This window comes from Dendropsophus ebraccatus, chromosome 1, assembly GCF_027789765.1.
Source record: "Dendropsophus ebraccatus isolate aDenEbr1 chromosome 1, aDenEbr1.pat, whole genome shotgun sequence".
In the NCBI taxonomy this organism is placed as follows: domain Eukaryota; kingdom Metazoa; phylum Chordata; class Amphibia; order Anura; family Hylidae; genus Dendropsophus; species Dendropsophus ebraccatus.
Window position 1 is genome coordinate 167,174,676 of NC_091454.1, and position 12,293 is coordinate 167,186,968.

The following is a 12,293-nucleotide window of genomic DNA, read 5'->3' on the forward strand; positions in this document are numbered from 1 at the left end:
CACACAGTACTGTACTTATATTTAGAGGTGATCGAACAGCCGAAAATCTTAGGTTCGAACTTGAACCTTGTGTTTCCTTCCATATTTGATTCCTGATGCCTTCCCGGTCCGTGGGGAAGGAGGATAGCCATGGGACCACCTGAAATTCTGAGAGTCAGCCTAGGTAATAGGAATCAAATGCGGAAGGTCCCGCAAGGGTCGCGTTCGATCATCTCTACTTATATTGCCCTGTTTGGAATCAACCCAGTGTCTATATAGAAAGGGAAAAAAGCCAATCACCAGCCACATCAGTATTCACATTAATCTTGCCAGTTTGTATGTATTGAAATAAATACATCCTTGCTTTTGAGCAAATGTCATAACAATGCAAGAGTGGAGTATAACGTCTACAAGGCTCTGTAGAGTTACCTGTGTTTATGTAATATGTTTCAGAGACAAATCTTACAACTACTTTCCTTCTGTTAGGAAAAACACATGCATTGCAAACTGGGTCCTCGATGCTGGCCCTCAAGTTTGGTCTGGTACTATGGCCTAAAATGGTTGGTATAATGTGATAGCTGCAGGGAACCTGGGGATATCAGTGCTTTGGGTTACTTCAAGGTTTTTTTTGGAGGGGAGGGGTGACTGAAAATGATAACAGGTTCATTCTTTGGACGGACTGCGGAATTCACACGACCATAAAATGGAGTCTATAGCACAGGTGGAGACGCACGAGCTGCGGAATCCACAATGGATTTTCTGTCGGGATTCCATAGCGTGCACATACCCTTGCTCAGTAGTACTGTTATGGCGCTCAGTAATTCTTACTAATGTACGTAAGAGCCAAAAGGACGCTTGTTGACCTCAGTGAGATCAACAAAAACACAGCAGAGACACCATCACGTGTCAAAGTCACTGTATCTAGGACATTGTATCTCTGCATATTTCATTTCCCAGTGGGCAATCATGTATCTCGATGTCAGTGAGCTAGCCAGACCTTCCTCCAGGAAGGAACAACCAAGCCAAGGAATGTCTCCAGTCAAGGAAACAACCCAAGCAAGGTATCCATCCACAGACAGCTGTTTCATCAGTGTGGAGTAGGATTCTGGCTAGTGGGAGAAATGCCTAGTAAGTAAAAGGACGCTGGTTGACCTTAGGGAGATCAACCAAAACACGTAAGTGTATCTAGGACATTGTCCCCTAGGAAATAAAATATGCAAAAAAACAGTAAGAGCCATTCATGCAAATTTGAGGAAGTAGTTGCAGTGGCCAAGAGCAGTGTATCAGAGACTTCTCTGCAACAATGGGACTAATGTGTATACAGCATTTTGTTCTCCCCTTATAAACGCTTGCTGTACAGATTTGCAAACAGTGATTTAAAGGGATATTCCCCCCAAGAGCTAAAAAAAAAAAAATGCTCCCAAACCTAGACCTTACTCACCAAGTCCCTCTGCGTATTTTGAGCCGTCTCCCATCTTTCTAGCTGCTGCCGTTCCTGAGTTACAACTTTTTCTAAAAGCCGATCTATATCCAAGATAGGAAACTACATTTCCCATCATGCAATGCTTCTGCCTGATGATGGTGAAGTAGCAGAGCTGAGACAATGAAGGAGATGATGACTGTGTAGCAAAGCTGAGTTGGAGGGACGGTGTAGCAGAGCCGCAGACGATTGGGGGGGCGGAGCTTGCTGTGGGCGATCGGGGGGGGGGGAGCTTGCCGCGGGCGATCGCAGGGGGCGCAGCACCGCGGTTAAGTGAGGGATGGCGGTTGGTTGTGGGCCAGGGGGCTGTGTGCTGCCGGGGGGCTCTGGGCTAGGGGTGACTGCTGTTACAGAGGGAGACAGTCACAGCTGCGCTGATCACTTTCTCCCTCTGTAACAGCAGCCATCCCGTCAGTGTTCTCAGTCACTTCACTGTGCTGGGACTGAGGACACGTGATGCCGTCTCGGAGGGTGGGGGCCAGGAGCAGGGAGTGTGTCGGTGTGGACTGAGGTCTGATGATTCTATGCAATCCATGGAGGTGAATGCAGCTGGATAACAGCAAAACTGTGCAGAATCCATAATAACTTTATATTGGAAAGATGGAAAGCAATGGGTGGGCAGCGTATTAATGCAAAAATAATTTTGGGGGGAATACCCCTTTAATACATTAGTGGAACCATTTTCAGACATACAGAACATAAAATGAGCATGAAGAAAACCTGTTTAAAACAAGTAAATTCACATTTATTTTTATCATAAAAGTCCAGCAGTTAAAACTATGTACAAGTAAACACATGCAAATGGTGGGAAACCACACACACATTTAAAACTATCTAAAACACAGTATGCACAATGCAAAGAGCAGCAAAAATAAAGGAGCTGATAAAAAGGGCAGTGGGAGTAGTGTGGTCTTAACTTGAAACATAATCGTGTTTGTATTTCGGGTGGGCATTGTAACCAACTTTCTCCCCATGGACGAGACTCTGAATGATCCACTCAGCAGAAACTACGGGAAGGTCCAGGGCTTGGGCACACTTTACAATGGATTCTGGACATGATCGATCTGTGACTACTACATCAAAAACACCCAAAGCGACATCTGGAAAAGATAAATGGAGAAAATAGACTACACTTTCTTTAGAAGGTATATATTTACTGGATTAAATTGGTCATGCAATGCGTGCCTGCATTAAAAAAAAAAAAAAGTTGCAGTGGTGCATATTTATTATAGTGGTTAGTGGACCATGGCCTTGATATGCCTAATAGCAGACATCTGACTAACCTTTTTATACAACGAAAGGACTATATTTGGGGTGACCCATGTCTGTTATGGTAAAGATAACAAAAAGGCTCACATATTCCATAACATTATACTGAATATAAAAAAAGAAAACATGGAGAGCATCCATAGTGAGTGGTGACACCTCACCACTCCTCAGTGTACAACATCCAAATAATCCCAGCCTAAAAATGAAAAGCGAACTTTTCTTCCAACTAGCACCAATATTCAAATAATCGGAAACAGCACTGAAGACACTAGCTTTAGGGGACACTAGGGGAGTTTTGAAAACTACTCTCCCCCCACCCTCCTCCGCCAGGATTGCATTTAGAAGTATTAGAATTAATAACACCTCTCAGCTGTGGAGTTGGTTGGGACTAAATGCTTTCACTTATAAGGACCAGGTAACAGGGATTTAGCGGTCTCTGCAACAGCTGTCCAGTACTTACATTTATACTAGCGCAGGTACCTGGGGGAAAAGAGACATCCGAACATCAGTTTGAAGCGGATTGCAGAGCCATTACCAGAGAGACCTCTGAGTGCAATCCTGGTGGGTGAGGGTGGAGAGTACTTTCTCCTAAAAGTGAGTATAGCTTGTGTCTTCAGTGCAGTTTCCGAATATTGGTGCTGGTTGGAAGAAAAGTTTGCTCTTCATTTTTTCTTTTTGTATATTCATTTTAAAGCTGGGATTATTTGGGCGTTTTACACTGAGTGTTGATGCCTCACGAATTACCAAGTGTAAATGGAAAGTGTAATAGTGCTGTGAAGCAGGGAGCATTACTGATGCACATTTGTAGTGCAGTCCATGGCCTACACTACGGACATGTGAATGTAGCCCCTATTACACGGGCTCCTTGTTCCCCACTCGCTGCCGCTGCTATTACGCATGGTGGCAGCAAGCACGTGAGAGCTGGGGGGGGGGGGGGGGGGTTGTTGGGGGAAGTTGCAGGGTGGCTGCCTGGGTGATCGCTAGATCATCCGGATTGCCCATAGCATATAGCAGCGGTCTGTTGCCGCCGCTTCTATTCCACGGGGCGACAGCAGCAGATTGATGCTGTACGAGTCGTTTGTCTTGAATGTCTTCAATGTTGAAAGACAAATGACTGCAACACTCAGCCGACATCATTCATGTCGGCTGATCATTGCCTTCTATTACACAAAACGATTATCGGCCGTGACGGACGATAATCGCTCTGTGTAATAGAGCCTCAAGTGTTTGTTCACATTATAAGGATGGTACCGCTCCTAAAAAGTGTTCTGTCAATTTCTTTAATCACATTATACTGATAAAAGGAGATATTTTAAATCATTTCAGTGTGATGACTAGATGCTCCTCCAAACCAGCAGGTCTTGTGGAGTATTCCAGAATGCAGAGGGCTTGGGAAATCCATTCTTTGACAGATAGGAGATCCAGTAGCATAATACTAGGTATAATATTAGGCACGTGATTTTTATGCTACATCCGATCTGTGTATAGTCTGTACTAGCACATACATCTTTCAACTGTTTAGTTTCTCATAGCTAGTTCTTTAAAATCAACTGGTTTCATAAAGTTATATAGATTTGTAATTTACTTCTAAATTCTTTACAAATCTCAAGTGTTCAGCTGCTGTATGTCCTGCAGGAAATGTTATTTTCAGTCTGACACAGTGCTCTCTGCTGACATCTCTGTCCGAAAAAGGAACTTTCCAGAGCAGGAAAGGTTTTCTATGGGGATTTGCTGCTGTTCTGGACAGTTCCTGTCATGGACAGAGATGTCAGACAGGAGAGCATACATCACTTCATGCAGGACATACAGCAGCTGAGGTATGGGAAGTCTTGAGATTTTTAAATAGAAATAACAAAATCTATATAACTTCAGTTGATCTGAAAGAGAAACATATTTATTGAACCCCTTTAAGGTAAATACAGCTCCTCCTGAACGGAATAACTGCAGCCATATTCACAACATCCATATGTTGACATGGTGAATACTACAACAGGACATACCTTTGTTGGTATCTGTAGAGTTGTGTTGTTTTGCAGATGCTGCGCCTCCAGTCATTATGACTTCTGTCCACATTTCCAGAAAGTTTTCTTGTTGGTCTGAGACCACAAGAAAGCGCAAACCATGAAAAGGAAGCTTGGAGTCATGCCTGCAAAATCCCAATTTACTGAATATAACAATGGCCTAGTACAATCAACCAAGTGTTCCCCTGATAGATACACAATAAATGTTTTACCATTCCAACATCCGGTCCTCTTGAAGGCTGTATCCAGCAGGGAGAAGGTAATTGTGGAAATTCTGCAGCTCATTGGAATGACAGCTGTCTTGCACCCAGATGTGAGACACACAGGGGATCCCACTGGCAAGGCACAGGAAATACTTCCGGGTTCGGCAGTGCTGGTCGGCAATCAGCAAACATTTTGTTCCTGTTTTACTCTATGGAAGAGAGAAAACAAGTGTAATTGTTATCTCCTTTTATGTCACAGCATGCCTTCTCAAACGATTTCTACTTGGCCTCACCAGTGGTCTATGCCAAAATAATATTGTAGCTATCTAACATTACAACAAGCACAAAGTTAGGTGGCTAACAAATGAATTATTCACCTGAAGGGTGAATAATTGGTGGAATCCCCACCAATCAGATACTTAGCCCCGACCTTTGGGTGGGCAATAAATTATAATCTTGAGATAACCCATTTAAGCTACAGTATCTAAGGACTAGCCATGAATGGTAAATAGAGATGAGCGAACCTTGAGCATGCTCGAGTCGATCCAAACCCGAACTTTCGGCATTTGATTAGCGGTGGCGGCTGAAGTTGGATAAAGCCCTAAGGCTATGTGGAAATCATGGATATAGTCATTGGCTGTATCCATGTTTTCCAGACAACCTTATAGCTTTATCCAAGTTCAGCAGCCCCAGCTAATCAAATACCCAACGTTCGGTTCGGATCGACTCGAACCCGGTTCGCTCATCTCTAATGGTAAAGTGCCAGAAAACCCATTTAATATTCTGTAATGCCATTCACATGACCATGTTCTACAGTTATTCTAATAATGGGAGCAAATCATAAACATCTTAAGGGTAAATTCACACGGGCGGATCCGCCGGGAGTCTCACGCACGAAATCCGCAGCAAATCTGCAATACACGTATTATTCTTATTATTATTAATACGTGTATTGCGGATTAGCTGCGGATTTCATGCGTGAGACTCCCGGCGGATCCGCCCGTGTGAATTTACCCTAATATTCATTACACGTGAATCCTGTACGTGTAAAAAAAAGAAAAAAACCACATGCATAAAATTTTGTGCAAAAAAAGAAATACACACTGTTCACTTATGGTCACACTAAACACATTGCTCTTACCAGCGCTTCACTAAAACTGCTCAGGATTTCACCACCCCCTGCCCGGATTTGTGCCTCTGTATACTGTCGGTTATACGGTGTGCTCTCCACGTACTCTGCAGTGAGAAGACGCAAACATCACTTGTATAGTTTGCTGGAGTATAGGAAATTGTTGCCCTGGGTCAGCTGAGAGATTTAGTATAGAAGTGGGAAGGTACATTGTGATATTCACAACTATATAGCTTTTTACCTTCTTCCTCTTCACTGCTGATATCCTTTGAATTCAGGCGATTGCTGAGCTTGTCATTAGATGTAGCTGTTGTAAGTAAGACTGAGTAGCCCGAGAACAACAACTTGTTTTGGGGTAAAGGTCCATGAGATTCCTCGACTGTTGCTTGGTCACTGGTGTCACTTTCACTGGGGCTCATAAATTCTCCTTTTGCAGCACCTGTTAAAGAACACATAACATCAGTATAAAATTTCAACAATATAGTTGTTTTTGTAGACAGTGGAAAACACTTGTGCTGATATGCAAACATCAGAAGCACAAATATTTGAGAAAAGCAATCTTGAAAACTGACTGCTAAAAAAAAAAAAAAAAAAGACTGAGCTTGTCCTGTCTCCGCACAATGTAACTACGTATGTTTACACAGATATTGCAATATCAAGGTATCACCACATGTAAGGGTGCTGCTTTTTTCCCAAAATCAGGACCAAAGTCCTAAACACTCAAATTGTACACATTATTAAAACATGTAAGGCCGCCTTTAGTTTGCTGCATAATAGACAGACATGTAAAACTTTGCAAAGTGTAGACTGTGTTTTAGGAATAGTACAAAGCAGGCCACGAGTGACAGGGGTTCAAGGGGTCCCAAGTGTAAGTGCATCCTCTATAAAGTCAATGCACCAACTCATGAAAACAAATGGAATATCCAGACCCCATACAAGAAGGCAACTCTAAGTACATGGTTTAGAGGTGCACACATTCTCTGTATTCAGTGGAAATACCTAAAAATAAAGTAATGTATTCTTACCAGACTTTACCACAACTGATTTGCGCCCACGTTTAGCTGGAGATTTGTCATCATCTGTACTGATCAACTTGCGTTTACCAGAGAGCTGGCCCAGGGAGCTGCGAGGATTCTCCAATCCTTTCCGAGTTGGTGTACTTGTGGTGGATGTAAGTGAGGTGGTTGGAGTAGTTGTCACACTTAAGTTACTTCTCCTCTTCCGCTTTCCTTCCACAAGATTATCTTAAAGAGACAGCAAAATATCACACAAGCTGTCTACAAACCATGCGAGATAATGGACAAAAATCTGCATAAAATGATGGCACATTTGCAGATATTAAGGAAACTTGAGCATGCACAGCTAAACACATTTTACTATCTTCACACTCCAGAATATAACATCTCTGGGGAACTGAGTACTGATAATACCAATACCCCTCTGTTCTAGCAACCAGTAGGGGGCTTGGGAGCCATTTAATGACAGATGTCCTCTTCTGATATACCTGACGCCCAGACCAAGATTGATCAAAACTTTGACATGTCCCATCGACATTTCAAAGATTCTACATATAGACGTTAGAAGCTGACAAGTCATGAATGTGGCCCAACAATATTAATCCTCATTAGAAATGAGCAAGCTTCAAGTGCGATCGGGTTTGTGTGAACCTGAACGTGCGGCATTGGATTAGTGGTGGCGTTGCAGCTGTAGAAAACATGGATATAACATATGGCTCTATCCTTGTTTTCCAGGACTGCCTAGGGTTGCATCCAACTTCAGCCGCCACCACTAATCAAATGCTGGACAAACCCCAGTGTCCTTGAAGTTTGCTCAACCCTAACCTTTACAGACCACAACAGAAAAATCACCCAAAAATGGGATTTATTGAGTCCTCACTGTAAAATCCTTTTCTCCTCGAAGTTCATTGGGGGACATAGCTCACACAGTCTGTGTCCCCCAATGAGACGAGCGAGAAATGTTATTCAGAGCAGTTGGAGTCATGGAAATTTCTGGAAAAAAAATCTGTCATTATATTCTACTAAATTTCTAGGAGCACTGGCCACCTGGGATTTATCAAGCCTGCTGTAACTGCACAAATATATTACACATGAAGAAGTTTTCCTGCAGTCACAAGACTATACACAAATCTTTAACCCTTAGAAGTTAGCAGAAAATATATACCAAGACTTATGTCTGATCCCTTTGTTAATGGCGTTGTAGGTTCATATGGACCAAGACCGAACTGTTCCCGCAGCTTATTTCCTTGTTCTAAAGAAAGTATGACTGCCATTCTTTTGTACCATTTCCTCTGACCTTCCTTTTCAATACAATAATACAGCTCTCCAGAATCTCTCTTGTGTGCCTTTACCACTCCTGAAAAACAAGCATCAAATCTGTTATTTTAATCCACATACTCAGTATGACCTATGGTCCATGGAACATATATGGAAATAACCAAAGTCCTGAAGTCTATCATGTAACAGCTACAACATACTGAGCCAAATGGTCGCCAGGGGGCCTCCTGCTTATCTTCCCAATCAGAAAACCTCCTAAACCAATTACATAACTGTATATGATAATATATACTAATACAAACCTGCACTAAAATATTCATCTTCAGAGAGGGCAGTCACCTCTGTGTCCAAAGGAATAGGGTCACACAATAAAATGTCTTTTCCTAGAACATCACATTCATATCCATCATCAAACAGCAGCTTGTATTTGCCGCCTCCAACATCTCGGGTAATTGTGCCTGAATAAAAATAACCATTGGAGGACCATTTAGCCACAACCCTGAGCCCCACAAAGCTGCTGCCAGTTGAGTCCAGGCTTTCATTCCTTGATGGAGTTTGATATGGGATTTCAGGTGAGTCACTGCGACGTGCAACAGGGCTTGATTTGTCACGGGCTTCTGGATGGCCAATACTTATGCGGGTAAACGGTTCCTCATCTGGAATGGCGGCAGCAGTGGAATCCTCACCATGTGCCTGGGCCGCTGTGCCAGTTTCCCTAAAATCATAACAAACATTTTACAACAAGAGATTTTATTTATTTTCTTTAACACAGGCCTCTGCACTTCCAGCCCCAAATGATTGCACTGTTTGCCTTATATTATGTTTGTATGTATGTTCAAGTGCTACAACTATATTATACTCATGCATTACTGCCTGCACCTTGCCGTTATATTCCTAAAATGTAATAAAGTCAGAATAAAATATACAAAAAAACCAAAAAAAAACATTTCGGACAGAGTCCTTATGAACTTGCAAAAATTTTGGTTCAGTTCCGAACCGAACCTTTTGCAAAATTCGTAACCCATCTTGGTTCGGAAGGTTCAGTTCACTCATCTTTACAAGAAACTCAACATGGTTACTTGACATATTTCTTTAGAAAAACAAAAGATGCGGATACCTTGATCCAGTTCCTCGAAAAGGAGGACGTCCCCTTCTTCCTCTTCCACGGGGTGTAAGAGGGGCCTTGGCCCCTGGTCTGCTTCCGAGCGGTACATCTGCATCATCATCACTCACTTGCATCCCTGTTTGTCTTCCCAGTCGGTACGATGACCCTGGCTGGCTTGCCACTTTTCTAGGACTGTAAAACAATGAAGACAGTCCAGTCTGAGAAAAGTGCTCTAGAAATGATGCCATGATATAATCTAATGAACCTATGCTTTATTAATTTTTCACTGCTGACTGTAACTAAAGATCCTTCTACACAGGCTTTACTAGGACTGCTCATTCCTAAAAACCATCCCCTCTAAAAGGGTCTGCCATCAGCTGATGAATGGGCACATGCTAGTTCTTCGGCTGACTGCAACTTCTGTGTGGCCAATAAAATCAGTGTTATGGGCAGTATATCACCCCGTGTAAACAGGACAAATACAGACGACAATGATGAATTTAAAGGGCTGCACGACCTATTAAGCTTTGTGAAAGCTCAGCAAACAAGCAGCGATCACACAGATAGTCGGCCCTTGTAAAAGGAACCAAAGGCTCTCTTCACTGCTCAGTGCTGTAGGTTGGAGGTATAAATCAGGAGTTTTTCCTGAAATATACAGTATTTCAAATTAAAAATTGTGTCACATGCCACAGTACAGCAATACAAGGGGACATATCTGCCACTGGCCAGGAAATACATATACTATACCAGCCTGTGGACAATTTTTTTTTATTTTTTATTTTTTTTGTCAGGGTCCACTGTACAAGAAATCAAAGAGTGCTGCACTGTATAACCAGGTTTAAAGAGAGCCTAAATTGTACAATTTCTTCATAGATCATCAAGCTCTATTTAAAATATGTTTAATCTGAAAACAAAATAAAAACACCACAATGTCCTAGATGAGAGTGCTAATGCTCTTCCAATCCTTTCTCGTATGTTTTATTCAAACAGTTGCTACACAACTAAAGTACCTCATCTTTCCAACGTTTCCTCTTCCACTTGGTATGGCAAAGTCCCCACCATCCAGCTGGCCACTCTTTCCTTTGCCTGCAGTTGATCTCCCTCGGTCAGAACTACCACTAGTGCTCTGCCCAGCAGAAAGGCCACTGCTTGCTCCACTAGAAGTCCGCTGAAGACTTGAAGCTTTTGATGAAAAGGAACTTATATCTGCAAGATCTCCAGAAGTCAGAGAAGAGACAACTGTTCTGGAAGGAGACACTTCATTTTCATATTCGTGGCATTCTATTACTGGCTCTTCAGCTTCCTAGAACAAGGAACATTTACAGAAAACAGCTGTGAAATGTCCTAGTATTGTAGCATAAAAACATGTTATGGGTGCAGGCGATCAAGTTGCCATGCCATCACTAAAACACTAGAATCCTCTCCTGTATTACTGTAACTGTTCTGTATATTGCACCCGTGGTTTGTAATCGGACTGCATAATATGTTCATGTGTCACATTCAGCCTTACTAAACCTTTGCGAAAGGAACGGAGCCAAGCAGCCCGATTGTGCTGATATGGGTCCCTGCAGCACAGTATAGATCTACTGTGCAGCTCCGTGACACTACCAGCCGCTTCTGCAGCGGTACCTTTATAAAAGGTGAAGTAGTTGTTTTATTATGCTGTGCTAGGCTGGAAGAGGCGCGGCAACTAGTCATCTCGGCAGTGACTAGCCATGGCTCTTTGGCTGTCAGCGTGCTCTGCAGGAAAAGAGGCCATTAACTGGTCTCTCTGGCTGTCAATCATCCCCGCACTGCACGCCAACAGATAGAAAGCCGTGGCTAGTCACTGCCGAGATGACTAGTTTCGACTCCTCTTTCAGCATAATAAAACATCTTTTTCACCTTTGTAAAGCTACTACTGCAGCTGCAGCTGGTATGCTCCGCCAGCTGCACAGTAGCTCTATATTATGTTGCAGGGAACCATATGAGCACAACTGTGCTGATTTGGTTCCCTTTAATTCCTATGGTTTCAACCACAGTCACACTCATTCATACTAACTATTGCCAGTAAAGCATATTATTTGTCAGTTGCTGCCAAGAACAAGCCATCAGATCCCCTGTTTCATGAATTTTGCATAGTGCAGTTAATATTACATTATAAGCCACACAGGACACATGCACACAGTTTACATGAAGAATCACAAAGTAGAACGTTTACCTCCACAACCTTGCGCTCCACTTCGGCACCATCAATGTAATACACGTCTGTGATAACACGAGTGACCACGGTGCGTACTTCTCGAACTGTGCGAACATGCCGGTGAACGCTGCGGCCAGGAGGAGGTTGAGGTAGTTCAAAGTCATCCTCTCCCTGATTGGGATAAATATAATTGTGAGCCCTATAAGCTTATTTTATGTAAAACTTTTAAGTTGGCGCTTGAAAATAAAAACTGTACTATAACTGAACTGTAATTCTGTACTTGAATCATACTCTCAGTAATTTAAATGACTGCAGATGGACTAGAGAATCTTAAAGGACAACTCCCGCGGGACCCCAAAAAAAAAAAAAAACACAGACACACACAGACACCATACTCACCATCTCTCCGGTGACGATCGCCACTCGATTCGCCCGCCGTCCGCCTCTCCGTCGCCGCCGTCCGCCATCCAGCGATGTCTCCAACTTCCGGGTCCAGGGGATGGAAAAGGCTGCCAGTGCGCTTGCGCACCGGCAGCCTTTTCATTGGCTGGAGCGCATCACATGGCTTCCAGCAAGCTCAGCCAATCAGGGCTGAGCAAGCTGGAAGCCATGTGATGCGCTCCAGCCAATG

At 43.0% G+C, this 12,293-nt stretch overlaps 1 protein-coding gene across 5 annotated transcripts in view; it reads right to left on the reverse strand.

The window, feature by feature from the left end:
• Positions 1-2,182: 2,182 nt before the first annotated feature.
• The window catches only part of TP53BP1 (tumor protein p53 binding protein 1), a 51,294-nt gene continuing 41,183 nt past the window's right edge, over positions 2,183-12,293 (reverse strand). For all 5 annotated transcript variants that reach the window (XM_069983875.1, XM_069983885.1, XM_069983850.1 and 2 more), the window contains 11 exons: positions 11,681-11,833; positions 10,491-10,783; positions 9,493-9,672; positions 8,678-9,090; positions 8,263-8,454; positions 7,107-7,325; positions 6,323-6,520; positions 6,094-6,188; positions 4,962-5,161; positions 4,729-4,874; positions 2,183-2,559 (listed from right to left, as the gene is read on the reverse strand). In XM_069983875.1, coding sequence (XP_069839976.1) covers positions 2,372-2,559; positions 4,729-4,874; positions 4,962-5,161; positions 6,094-6,188; positions 6,323-6,520; positions 7,107-7,325; positions 8,263-8,454; positions 8,678-9,090; positions 9,493-9,672; positions 10,491-10,783; positions 11,681-11,833 — 2,277 coding nt within the window. In that variant the 3' untranslated portion in view covers positions 2,183-2,371. The remainder of the gene's footprint in view (positions 2,560-4,728; positions 4,875-4,961; positions 5,162-6,093; positions 6,189-6,322; positions 6,521-7,106; positions 7,326-8,262; positions 8,455-8,677; positions 9,091-9,492; positions 9,673-10,490; positions 10,784-11,680; positions 11,834-12,293) is intronic.